Source organism: Panthera onca, chromosome A1 (assembly GCF_046562875.1).
Source record: "Panthera onca isolate mPanOnc1 chromosome A1, mPanOnc1 haplotype 2, whole genome shotgun sequence".
Classification (NCBI taxonomy): Eukaryota; Metazoa; Chordata; class Mammalia; order Carnivora; family Felidae; genus Panthera; species Panthera onca.
Genome location: NC_138339.1, coordinates 60,067,766 through 60,080,717, shown reverse-complemented (window position 1 = coordinate 60,080,717; position 12,952 = coordinate 60,067,766). Strand labels below are relative to the sequence as shown.

Sequence of the window (12,952 nt, the reverse complement as noted above, 5' to 3'; positions counted from 1 at the left end):
CTTTGCTTTGTAGCTTCCTTTCTTTCTCCTCCTTTCTTTCTGTCTCCTCTTTGTTCTTTCCCTCCAAGATACACATAGTTCATCACTGGAAAATAGGTGCTGACATTAGGAGTGGCTCCATGATAGCTGACTCCCTGTGTCTTTCTCAAGGCCAGTGGTCTGTCTCTTTCCTGGCACCTCTACTTTCTGGGGCATCTGCTCCTTTCTCTCCCCAAACAACTGGCTTCCTTCATTTGTCCATCACTTCTGCTTCCTCATACTTTAGCTTCCTTAGAGCTATGTCCACCCTGACTCGATGCTATAGCCTCTCTTATTGCAACCAGTCAAACCCAGCCCTCAGGAAACATCCTAACACTGTGTGGCCTCCCACTGGGAGCTCGGCTGCTTCTAATATGTTATAGGCGGGGTGACAGGCTCCAGTTCTTATCACATTTCTTTATGCTGCCCCCTGCTCTTGTTATCCTCTTTTTTGTAAAATGACGGAGGTTTGAAAAATCATGAGGGAAGACTTAAAAAAAAAAACAGCAAAAGGGAAGGGAAGGTAAAAACTCTAAGACTCATCTCCAGTCATATCCTCAGTAGGTGCTAAAGGTATAGCATAAAGAACAGTGTAATGGAGCAGCTCAGAGCATGGTCTTCAGAGCCAGGCAGGAGGAGATCTGAACACCAGCCATAACCCTGACTACCATGGAGCCTGAGGAAGTGGTATCGACTCTGAGCTTCAGTTTCCACATCTATGACATAGAGATTTTCACACTTATCCCAGGAGTCATTCATTCAACAGGTATTTATTAAGCACCAACTATGTACTAGGACTGTTCAGGTACTAAGGATACACTGGTGAACTAGACTAGACAAAGCCTCCCACTATACACACACGCACATGCATGTGCATGCGTGCATGCATACACACACACACACACACACACACACACACACACACACACACACAGAGTTCCCTAACATCTGTTCAATCAAAAGATGTCATTAGCAGAGTGATTCCTGAACTTTGGTTGACACCAGTGAGCTATTTAAACTCCCATTTGCCCTGGTCACACTCCATACTGATGAAATTAGATTGTCTGGTGGTGGTAACTAGGCATCAGAATTTATTAAAGATCCCCAAGACTCCTGGGTGGCTCAGTCATTTAAGCATCTGACTCTTGGTTTCAGCTCAGGTCATGATATCTCACTGTTTCATGAGTTCAAGCCCCATGTCAGGCTCTGTACTGTCAGCATGGAGCTTGTTTGGGATTCTCTCTCCCCCTCTCTCTCTCTGCCCCTCCTCCATTCAAGCAATCTCTCTCAAATAAATAAATAAATAAATAAATAAATAAATAAATAAACAAATATTAAAAAATAATTTAAAGATCTCCAAGACATTTGAATGTGCAAAGTTTGGAACCTGTGCATTAGCAGTGGATACTCCCTAGACAGATGTTTGCCTCTGACTCCTCACCTGCATTCTAGCTGGACACTAGTACCTCATTCGTTCTAGCCAGAGGCTGGGTGATCCCAGTCAGAGTCATAGCAGATATTTATATTAGCAACCAAAAGGATAACTCTGATTAAAAGTAGGAGAAGAAGTCATCTATGTTAACTCACTGGTTCAGACAAATGTGTTTGCTTCTTATTCATATGACATGAGGCAGCCCCTCCTGAGCACTTATGACTCAATTTTGTGAAAGTTATGAAGTCTCCTTGAAACAGCCTCTTCATTCAGCTTCTCTGCTGCTAAACTCTTTCTCAAACTTAGGGGTAGGTCTCAAGGTTTCTCAAAGATTTACAGAGTTTGGGGGCACCTGGTTGGCTCAGTCGGTTAAGCATCCAACTTCAGCTCAGGTCATGATCTCATGGCTCTTGGGTTCAAGCCCCGTGTTGGGCTCTGTGTTGTCAGTTCAGAGCCTAGAGCCAGCTTCAGATTCTGTCTCTGTCTCTCTCCATCCCTCCCTATACACTGCCTGTCTCTCTCTCTCTCTCTCTCTCAAAAATAAAAAAAAACATTAAAAAAAAAAAAAGATTGACAGAGTTTGTAGAACCATCAGTTGGAGGACCTCTCTCTCCAAAGTGTCTCCTATTTATTGAGGAGACTCTAACCCACAAAGGGGATCTGAGCTTATGGAGCTGAGAATCAAAAGTAGAGGAATTTCAGAGACTGCCACCTGTCCCCATTACAAATGGATCAAGGTCAACCTATTACCTTCCAGGTAGCAAAAGCTTCAGAATTACTAAAAAAAAAAAAAGAGGCACTGTTACTTTCACAGCAACAAACAATAAATACACTTTCTCCTGCCCTGAGGAGCCCTTTGGTGTCCATGATCCTTGTGCCATGTGGCCAGCCCAGGCCTTCAGTTAACGCAGGGCTACACGCTCAAGCAAAAGTAGACATTATCTCAGCATGCTGTTATTTACCAGATGACCAAGGGAAAAGAGATTTTTTTTTTTGTAGTATAAACCAACCTGCAAAAGGATGGTTGTTTTATACTGACTTTTCATCAGGTTGTTGATGGATTCAAAGAGCCGTCTCATGGATTCTTCAAACTCCATCTGTTCTTTGCCTTCGTAAAGCCTGAAAGAAGACACATCTGGGTCATTTCTCAAGCTTGCAGGCAATACCTGTGAAAGTGTATGCCAGCCACAAACTTCATTTGAAATTAAGAGACAGGGGTGGGAGACAGGGACTTCAGCGTGAGGGTGCTGAGTCAGCAGGCTTTGCATGCATAATTCACTCCTGGGAAAACCTCTGTCCACACCCAGAACAGATACCCTCCCCCTGACTCCCATCTGTTTTTTAAACCCTGAAAAACTTCAAGGGAATGAAACTCATCCAAGCTGAGGGGACATTAATAATTTCACCCTCTGCAAGAATCAGAAGGGAGACTGTGGTCCCCAGAGTAATCCCCAAATTGTCTGGGAAGCATCAAGGAGAAATATTTTCAAGTATACCGCCCTTCCACTTAGCCATTGCCTGGTTGTCAGATAAATACACATGTGACTGTTCCATGTCAGGGGCCACTGTTTCTCTGGCCCTCTAATTTCAGGATTGTGCGTGTCACTAGTGGAAGCCTCTTGTTCCTCTGATTACAAAGGCCCTACATTGTTATCGTAAAAATGCAAACATAATAGAACTGCATTGCTTATAAAGTGAGATCCTACCTCAAGATTAGGGATTGTTAACATTTGGACGGTTATTCTTGCAGAGATTTTCAAGGCCCACATGAATATACACATGTAACTTTTCATAGAAACCATCCCTTCATATAAAATCAGTCTCCAGGCTCCTGCAGCTTATGGCCCTCTTGGTCTAGCCCTGGAGTGTTGTTCAGCCCAAGGCCTCTCCAGACAAAGCTTTATCGCCAACCGTGAAAAATCTGCAGCCTGATCTGTGGCGTCCTGCATGAAATACAGAGGAGAGTGCTCTTGTCTCCAGTTCAGATAAAGAGCATCTCCTGTCACTGCCCTACACAGTCAGACACCAGTCGCTGTGGCTGTGGGAAAGGTGCTTTCCTTAGATAAAGTGCTGACACACTTAATGGGTTTGTTTGCTCCATCAACCACAGGAAGGGTGGTCCATCAAGTGCTGTCTCCGCTAAATTCTCACCCATCCCTTTACCTCTTTTCTTTCTGCTTATCTTCTACTTTTTTTCCTCTGTTTTTAAGCATGTGTCTGCTTCTCTGCTTGTGAGTATTATTTACTTTCTGTCTCTCTGGGTCACTATGTTTATCTCTGCTTTTCTGTCTGACTCTATCTCTCTCGCGCACGCTCTCTCTCTCTCTCTCTCTCTCACTGTGTGTGTGTGTGTGTGTGTGTGTTAGTCACTCTCTGCCTCTCTTCTTTTTTTTCCTAACTAACAGCTCCCTAAAGCCCTCCTGAAGTAAGAAGTTTAAGGGAAATCCAGTACTGAATGTTCCAATCAATTATAAGGACCTGGAAATTGCTACTGACTTTCTGGGTATCTAGTTCAAGGTCATAGAGCCAAGGCCGTGAGAGGAGCCAGGAGTCCTGAAGCAGCTCTCTCCCTCTCCCTCCTCTTCTTTAAACTACTAACTCCTGAATCTTCTTGTCCTACTAGCACAGAGATGTCTGCCATAGAGTATATGTTTTAGATTCAGTCAGCTCTGGGTTTACAATCTCCACCTTGCCCTGTACTAAAGAACTTTATCAATAACAGCAAACATTACAGTGCACTACTCTGCCCCAGACACTGGCTGCATACATATTAAATCATTTACCCTCCTAACCATACCATGACGTGGGCCCTATCATTATCCCCATTTTACAGATCAATGAAACTCAAGCAATATGCCGAAGGACTCCATGCCTGGGAGTGTTAGAGTCAGAGTTCACACTTGGCCATCCGGCTCTTGGGCCCACTATCTCAATCAGTTTGGACAACAGTTTGCTCTATGCTTGACTGCCCCTCTTCATTCCCTCAAGCCCTGGTTTCTCATCTACAAAACGCAGGCTGTAACAGCACTGTGTCCAAAGACTGTGAGGAGACCAGCTCACGTGTGAAGTGCTAGGATATGCCTTGTGCCAGCGAATGTTAGCTGTTGTCTTGTTGTTAATTTTAGGAGTATTACTATCATTCCTGCTTCAGAGATAAGGACACAGAAAACTCTCAAGAGATTGAAACTTGCCCAAATCCCATCAAAGTACAAACTATGGGACCAGATCTGGTAGAGAGGAAGGCAGGATCCTAATTCAAGTGGTGGTTTTACTTTTTGTCCAAAGCTAAGCTAACGAATGGTCCATCCCCCAAGGCTTTTGCCTGGAAATCTGTTTCTCTTTCCACTAGCCAGAGCTGCCTTAAAATGTCTAATAAACAATCTCACAATCCATATTATGGTCTATAGTGTTTCTGACCTACATTTAACACTCAGACATGACTCCCCATGGCAGAGTTGTCATTATTTATATACAGATGGACTTTCTCTGTAAGGCATACTTATTAGCCTATTTGCATGGGGCTGGAGACAGTTGGGTTTCCTACCAGGTCATCTTCTTGGGAACCACCTGTGAGCCTATAAGAGTGGCCTCCAGCAGCTTTTTCTACTGGTTGACCCTGCTCACCCCCACCTTCTATAACTGAATGGTCTCTCGGTAGTGCTCTCTCTAGAATTTGTTTTGTTTTATTTTTAACACAGAAACATAAAAATGGGCTTTGTTGGGAATCATCCTAATGGCAGTACTCCAGGGGGATGTTCCTGAACTCTTGATGAAGAGATCCCTAAGGCTGTCCTGGTTCCCAAACTCTCTATTGTTTTATTTGTTTGTTTTGTTTTAACTCTTTTTGGATTGTCTGAGCTGCACAAATATCCTTCTAATAAATTCCTTTTTTTCTTAGACTAGCTCTGGTTGGATTTGTTGCAACCCTGTCTGGTCAGAACTCTGCAGGGTGAGACTGGTTTCTTGCTGCTGCCGTCTGGAATTCTGAAACAAGAGCTGAGGGGAAGGCCAGTGAGCCCCTAGTCCGTGCTTCCCATTGTACAAAAGAAGAAACGGGGGAGCCAAAATGAGCAAGTGACTTGGCTTCACTGCCATCTTTTAAAAGTCATTTGACTGAGGCGGGAAAGAAAAGAGACATTCAGGCTATGAGACCAGGTGAGGACTATGTACCCAACCTTAAACTTTGTAAGAACCTGAATTTAATTTCTACCACCAAGAAAAATCTGATTTGCTCCAGGTCACACTGTGGCAGTGGTATAGCTTGAACCAGAACTCAGTGTTCTTCTCCTTCTGCACTCTGAGAATCTAACCCAGGAGAGCAGATAACACAGATCCCACGAGGCCAAGATCAGGGGCATCTGCCTCAGTGGGAATCCAAGCTGCTCCCTGTTATTCATGTCACAAGTTCAGTACCTAAACACCACACTCTGGTCCAGAGAAGAAAAAATATTCTACACCTACCTAAGTTTCATCAAAGATTAAAAAAAAAATTCTATGGGGAAATGGCTTGCATTTAACAGTGACTACATCATTAAGTAAAATTGTTGCAGTCTTATTTACCAATCGTGTGTGTGTGTGTGTGTGTGTGTGTGTGTGTGTGTGTGTGTGTGTGAATTGTTAAGCCTAGAGTTTTACTTGGTAGAAATAGGAAAAAGAGTTGGAAGAAAATGACTGAAGATGAGAAGAAGTGACCCACACAGCTACTTAGTGCAAAGGGCTTTGCTATCTAGCCAGACTTCTCCATATAATGGCTATGTGGCCTTAGAATCTTCTCCTTCCTTACTGGCAAGATGGGAGATAGAATGCTCACTCAAAGGATTATTTTGAGGTGAGAAAAAATGAGATGATGCCTTTCAAGTGTTTAATATTATAGCTGGCACCTAATAAGTGTTAAGTAAATATCAGCTACTATTCTTACTGTTGTTGTTGGTTCCCAAGCACAGAGGTGATCATACTGGGAAACTCTGATCTGAGCATGCATAAATAAAAGGAATATATCCAGGAAGGAGCAACTAAGGCAAATAAAATACACAAGGGTTTAGATTACACGGAAGAAATAAATTGATGATGGAGGGCCTTCAGCAACGTGGGGCCTCTCCTGAGAAGCTGGAAAAGAAAAAAAAAAGCCTCATCTATCTGCAAGGCTTTAAGCATGGCCTTGAAGTCAAGGGCACGGCAGATGTAGTTTCAAGGTCCTTTTTTAGCACTTGGTCTCTGTTATAGCTTCAGGAGGGAAACATTTTTTTTGGCTTCAGAAGGCCCAGAAAGATGCTTCTGAAAGCAGCTGATCATGCCAGGGAAGGAATTACTGAAGGGCCCGAAGGCCCTGACCACAAGGAAACTGGAACAACCTGCAAGGCACTGTTCTGGGGCATGTGAGCCCAACCACGGCAAGCACTGGGCTCCCAGGGCTTGGATAAATATAGCGATGCTCTGCTTGCATGTGATTCATTAAGGAGACACTGTGCACAGCTGAGCACTCGCTAAATGCAAATGGGGCCCCATATGGTGTGTACGATGCTTTGCACCACCTCTTCCAGCAGGTACATAAAGTCTCAGCTAAAATGGAGATCCCAACCTCAGGCCAGCAGCCCGGGGGGGTGGGGGGGGGCAGAATCTAACCAAGGAATCCCCAGGCTTGGAAAGGCAGCAGGAAGATTCACTTTGGAATCCAGGGGCGGAGGGTTTCCTGGCACACCAGCCCCATTTCATTTCCTAAGCCTTAGCCACTTCCATCTCCTCTGAGCCACATTCACAGGCACCCTCCTGATTTCTTCCCTGCCTTTTTAAGGCAAGATAGAAATTTAGGTAAGACTGTGTGGGTTCCAAACTCTGCTCTGACACTTACCAGTTGGGGGACTTTGGCTAAGTTTCTTAACCTCTCTAAGCCTCAATTTTCTCATTAGTAAAGGATATTAGCCCCATAAGGTGGTCCTACAATCAAATAATACATGCAAAGGAATTAGCACGGTTCCTAGCATATAGTAAACACTAAATAAATGCTAGCATTGTTAGCATTTTCTTACAGATCTACCCATTTTTGCTTCCTAAGCATTAACAAAAAAATCAGCATCTTCATAAAGACTAAGATAATTTATTGAGCACCTACTGCGTGCCAGGCACTGCAGTGGAAATAAACATGAGTAAGAGCCAGTCCCCATCCACCCCCCCACCCTCCAAGAAATCACAAGGCAGGCCAGCAGGTAAATTATGTATTGCTACATAGTAGAAACATTGGACAATAAAAGTTTAACATTATTATTGAGTGTGTCCTAAGGGTCAGGCACTGTGCTAAATTCTCCACATGGATAAGCTCATTTGGTACAGACTATTATTATTTACATTTTACATACGAGAAAAGGCAAAGAAATTAAAGAGGCCTGACCCAGGGGAATGGACGGGCAGAGGAGGGAACAAGGGTTCTGGTGGACACTGACCAGAGTTACGGCCTACCTGGGGGCACCTCTCTGCCCTCAGCAGCCCCCTTCCCTGGCCATCCCCAAGGCCTATCCGCCTCTCCTTCCCTCCTCCCCAGCAGTCCCATCAGTGCCCTGTAGGATTAGACCTGGGCCCAGGTTTCCATGGTTTTCCTCACCTGGTCAAATCTTTGCCTAAATTTGCTCTTGGCAAGACACATACTCGACTCATTTCACAAGTGCCTGGGAGCAAGTCCAGATTAATTGAAAGGTTTTTAAAGTGAAAAATCTATTTTAAATGTCTCTGTGATCTTACATGGAAAGAAGCAAAATTACTCAACAATAAGGCTGTGCTACACCATTCTGCTACTGTGCCACACAAGTCAAGATACTTGTATACTCCCAAATATAAGGCCAGTCACTGGAGGAATACTACAGGAGGGAGGCCACTTATTCAGTGAATTTCCTTAGATGAATGGCATGCACTCCACACAATGTGAAATCAGACTCCGACGGCATCTGAGCCCTCGCTGTGGGAATACTTCATTCTTAACCATCACTACTTGTCTGTTTTCTCCATTAGAGTATAAGCTCCACACTGCCAGAGCCAAGGCTATCTCGGTCTAACTAGCAATAGGCCTGGACCATCAAAAATGAGTTACAAACAAAGGCATCAACTAACGAGAAAGTATCAAATGAATGAACTTCAAACACCTTCAGTGCAGCTGTACAGAAATGTCTTATGAATCAGTTAGTTCTAGCAGTGCCTGAACTAGATGGTACTGATAGTCATCTTCAGCTATGCAGCCTTATTTCTATTACCTTTACTACTAAGACGACGACTACTATTACGAGCTGCTACTTACTAAGCACTTGCTATGTACCTGGTACTACGCTAACTGCACAAGGTCACCCAACTTGTAAAAGGCAGAGTCAGAATTTAAGCCCGAGTGTGTCTGGCTCCAAATTTCACTCTTAACCACTAGGCAAGTCTGCCTCCAGAGAATAGAGCAAAGTAAGAGCCAATTGCCAGGAACTGGAACAAGTCAGAGTGAGTACAAAAGCATCATTTGCCCAGGGAGTGATGTTACAGGACTGTCCAGGGAAGCTAAGCGGCTGGCTCTCACCTTTTTCTGTTCAAGCTCTAAATCCAAGGTGACTTAGCTGGTTTTCCTATCCTCGAGCCAATAATTCGCTCTATTAGAGTAGGTGTAAATTAGTGACTTTACAAAAAGAACCATTAAGCCATTCGGGGTTCAGAAGAGTGATTAGTTGGAAAAATCACAACATTCTACGACCAAACCTCCCTGCCTCTCTGTCTCACTCTCTCCTCTCTCTCTCTCCTTCTCTCTCTCTCTCCCCTCACTCTCATTCTCTCCACCCACCTCTCCCTCTCCTCTCTTTCACTCACACACACACACACACACACACACACACACACACCCTACTCCAACCTGGGATGCAGAATAATTGTAGTGAAGCCAGTGGCTGAGTCTGTCTGAAAATCATCCTTGCATTTATTGATCCTACTTACAGAAAGAAACACTTGAGTGCACTCAGCAGGCACATTTAAGTCAAAGCAAGGAGGCTGGAAAAGGATTCATGAATGAGAAGGCTCCCCTCCTGATTCACCTCTGCTCTGTGTGGTCCTTGTCACCACCCCAACCCCTTCCCCTATCACCAAGGTCTACAGACCCAAAATGAATCCAAAATTGCAGATTAAGACAAGGAATTTTGGTCCAATGAGTCTAGAGTGAGGTGTCCAGCCCAACAGTGGCCAGAGAAATTCTCTTTTGAAGGGTAACAACTTTGAAACATAAGGCATTATTCCCTTAAAAGAGAAAGAGTAGAGCCACATCTGAAAGAAAATATGCAAGGAAGGGCTAGTGTAACTACAATGTTGCCTATGTGGATTGCCAAGTAGCCTGGCCGCCAGAGAGAACTCCATGCAGACTTCATTTAATGCATGAAACAGTGGAGAGACAGGGCTCAGACAAGTTCGTGGTGCCAATCCTTTTGTCAATGACAAAACTATTTCTCCTTGAGCTGTTATTTTTTCCGAAGTCTGACTTTTGAGGAGGGATCACCCCTTAGGGCAAACTGTAAAGAAGTTTCAGTAAACAGTCTTTCTCTTATAAATCACCCCAGGGAAGAATGATTTGCAGATGAGAGAACAAAAGACAAACTCAACATGTAGAGAATCCTGTTTTGAAAAATGTCTAGGATGAACACACAAAAATTAATGCAATCACTGAAGAAAAACTGCCTCAGGTGGAAGCGTAAACAGCCTAAATAAAAAAAATAAAAGTTAACAATACAGAAGGAATGAAAGAAAACAATCCATCCAAAATATTCACTTTACTTTAAAATATGGCAACCCTGTGCAATAAATTAATAGTAAGTAGGTAATAAGATGCAGGCAAAAGCCTTGAAAAGGACTCTAAGTTATGAATAGAGTATGATGGGTGCCCCAGCCATCCTTCATTCTACTGAGAGGAGCTGCAGCCTTTATGTAATTTGGCAAGAAGAACTAAGTTGCATAATTCTGCACTTAAGTAAATTTCTCTATTAGCATGAAAAATAATCTTCAGGGTTTTTCCCCTCAATATAATTAGAAATTGAGTGTTCCCAAAACAATGCTCCTAAACAGAAATAGAAATACACACACACACACACACACACACACACACACACGCACACACTCTCCCTCCCACTGCACCCCCCCTTCCATGTTTCCAAGACATATAGAGAAAAATATAGATTGCATCATTTAATTGAAAGAGAAACTAATAATCTGCAGAGGCCTTCCAGCATTTTCTCTTTAGGCCAAGTTGGTCTAAAAGTTTGGGTACCAAAAAGAAATTAGGTTTTGGCTGCCTCTCTGACCATTTCTTCCTTCAGTTTTTTAATGACCTAGGAAGTGTCCATAATATCTTAAGTGATAACAGAAAAAATTAAGTTGCAGAATGATTATACACGTACACACCCTTAGTAAAAATCTGGAAATCTACACATAAGTTGATAATATTGTTATCTCTCGGAAAAAAAGATTGTGTATGTCAACAGTCTCCTTACACACTTTTATGTTAAATAATTTTTAAACAAGTAAATATTATATTTAATTTTCAAAAGAGATATCTACTCTCCCTTTGAGTGAATGTTTCTTGCCTTCCACCTCCTTTCTACAACAATCTTTTCCCCCCAAGTCTTTCTTGAATTTTCTCATTCTTACCATGGGAAGTAGGGCTGGAGCCCAGAGATTTAATTCAAGGTCATACAACTGGAGGCAGTTTTCCATCTACAGTTACAGAATCAAAGTACTGATTTTTCACCTACTTCCTAGTTCCTGGCATGGACTGCAACTAGAGAGACAATTGCCCAAGTAATGTCAAGTTATTGTTACTCTAAACTGTGGTCATGCCAGGAGCATCTGAACGTTGTCCTTTCAGTCTTATGGCTTCCTGAGAAGGATAATGAACTCTAGGTTTCTGCTCAGTTCTACTGAGAGACTTGACATTTGGTATGTGGAGTTAAATAGAATTTTTAACAATTTTCCTTACTAATGGTGCTGGGTTTTAAAATGCATATGCACTAAATCTCTTTGTTTTGAAATCTGGGAACACCTGAGGAAGTGTTGAGTTCAAATGTGTTAAGGTTTACATTACTGAGGACCTCATTTGAGTAGTATTATGGCTGAGAGTGTGGCCAGACACCAGCAGCGAGCAGTGTGACAGAAAGCAGTGTCTGGGTCTGAGAACGAGTTCTAAACCAGACTCCAGCATTGGTGTGTGTTGTGACCATTAGCAGGTTACTTGGCTCTGGGCGCTGGTTCCATCATCAACAAGTGGACTACGTTACCACTGAGGGAAGCCTCCAGCATCTTTCACTAGCTTCTATGGTCAGAGAGTCAGATAGGGCATGCCGATTATCTAAGAACCAAGCCTACTCACTCTGCAGAGTTCACCAGCATGGCAAATGGCCCCAAGGACACCCAAGTCAGAGCCTGGGGTAGGTAGTGATGGGTCTTTGTGGATCTCTTCACCTGCCAGCTGTCATTTAGTCATCAAGTCCCATTAATTCCACCTCCCAAAGCCATTTTTTTCCCAGCTCTACTGAGATGTAATTGACATGTAACATTGGGTAAGTTTAAGGTATAAACCATAATGATTTGATACATATATTTATTGAGAAATGATTGCCACAATTATAGGTGACACATCTATCACCTCATATAATCACAATTTTGTGGGTATGTGTGTGTGTGTGTGTGTGTGTGTGTGGTAAGAACATTCTAGATCTACTTTCTTAACAACTTTCAGATATATAACATGGTATTGTTAATTGCAGTCACCAAAGCCATTTGCTACCCTCCATTGTCCTTATCACCAGCTTCACTGGGGTCCCCATCACTTTTCACCTGTAGCGGTTTCTGAACCCACCTACCTTCCTTCAGTTGTACCCCCCGTTTCAATCCATTTCTACAAAATGGCCAGAGGGAGCATTTTAAAAACAAAAGTGATCATACCATTGTCTGTCCAAAATCCTATACTAGCTCCCTGTTTTCCTCAGGATAATGTCCAGATGCCATGGCCTGACCTTCAAGGACTTTGAGATCTACCCCTTCCTATCTCTCAAGGTGACCTCCTGCTACACTATCCATCTGTCACTGAATTCCAGCCACCTTGGCCTTTCCACAGCTCAATTGAGTCAAGCTCCCTACTATGTTGGGTACCTCCTTCCAGCTTTATTTTCACCAATTACACTCTCATCCTCTTCACCTGCCACCTCCTACTCATCATTCAGGTCACAGCTTAGATGGCACTCCCTCCAGGATATCACCTTGACCTCATGAGAGATCTGACCTTCTTATCCCATGCTTTTAGGGCACCTCACTTCCCCTTAACTTCACAGGCACCCACAAGACTATCTGCTTAATGACTCCTTTCCCAGCTAGACTATAAAATCCCATGAAGACCAGGCTTGAGTCCATCCAATTCATTGTCATATTTCTAGTGCCAAGCACAGTGGCCTACTGGCTACTTGATAAATATATCTCGGATAAGCACTTGATCGCCAATGCATACAA

General features: G+C 43.2%; 1 protein-coding gene across 5 annotated transcripts in view; it reads right to left on the bottom strand.

Moving 5' to 3' along the window:
• DOCK2 (dedicator of cytokinesis 2) overlaps positions 1-12,952 on the bottom strand; it is a 418,519-nt gene that overhangs the window by 308,189 nt on the left and 97,378 nt on the right. For all 5 annotated transcript variants that reach the window (XR_009610788.3, XM_060634987.3, XM_060634989.3 and 2 more), the window contains exon 23: positions 2,461-2,569. Coding sequence is in view for 4 of the 5 variants with exons in the window: in XM_060634987.3 (XP_060490970.1) it covers positions 2,461-2,569 (109 nt within the window). In the remaining variant the exon portion in view is untranslated. The remainder of the gene's footprint in view (positions 1-2,460; positions 2,570-12,952) is intronic.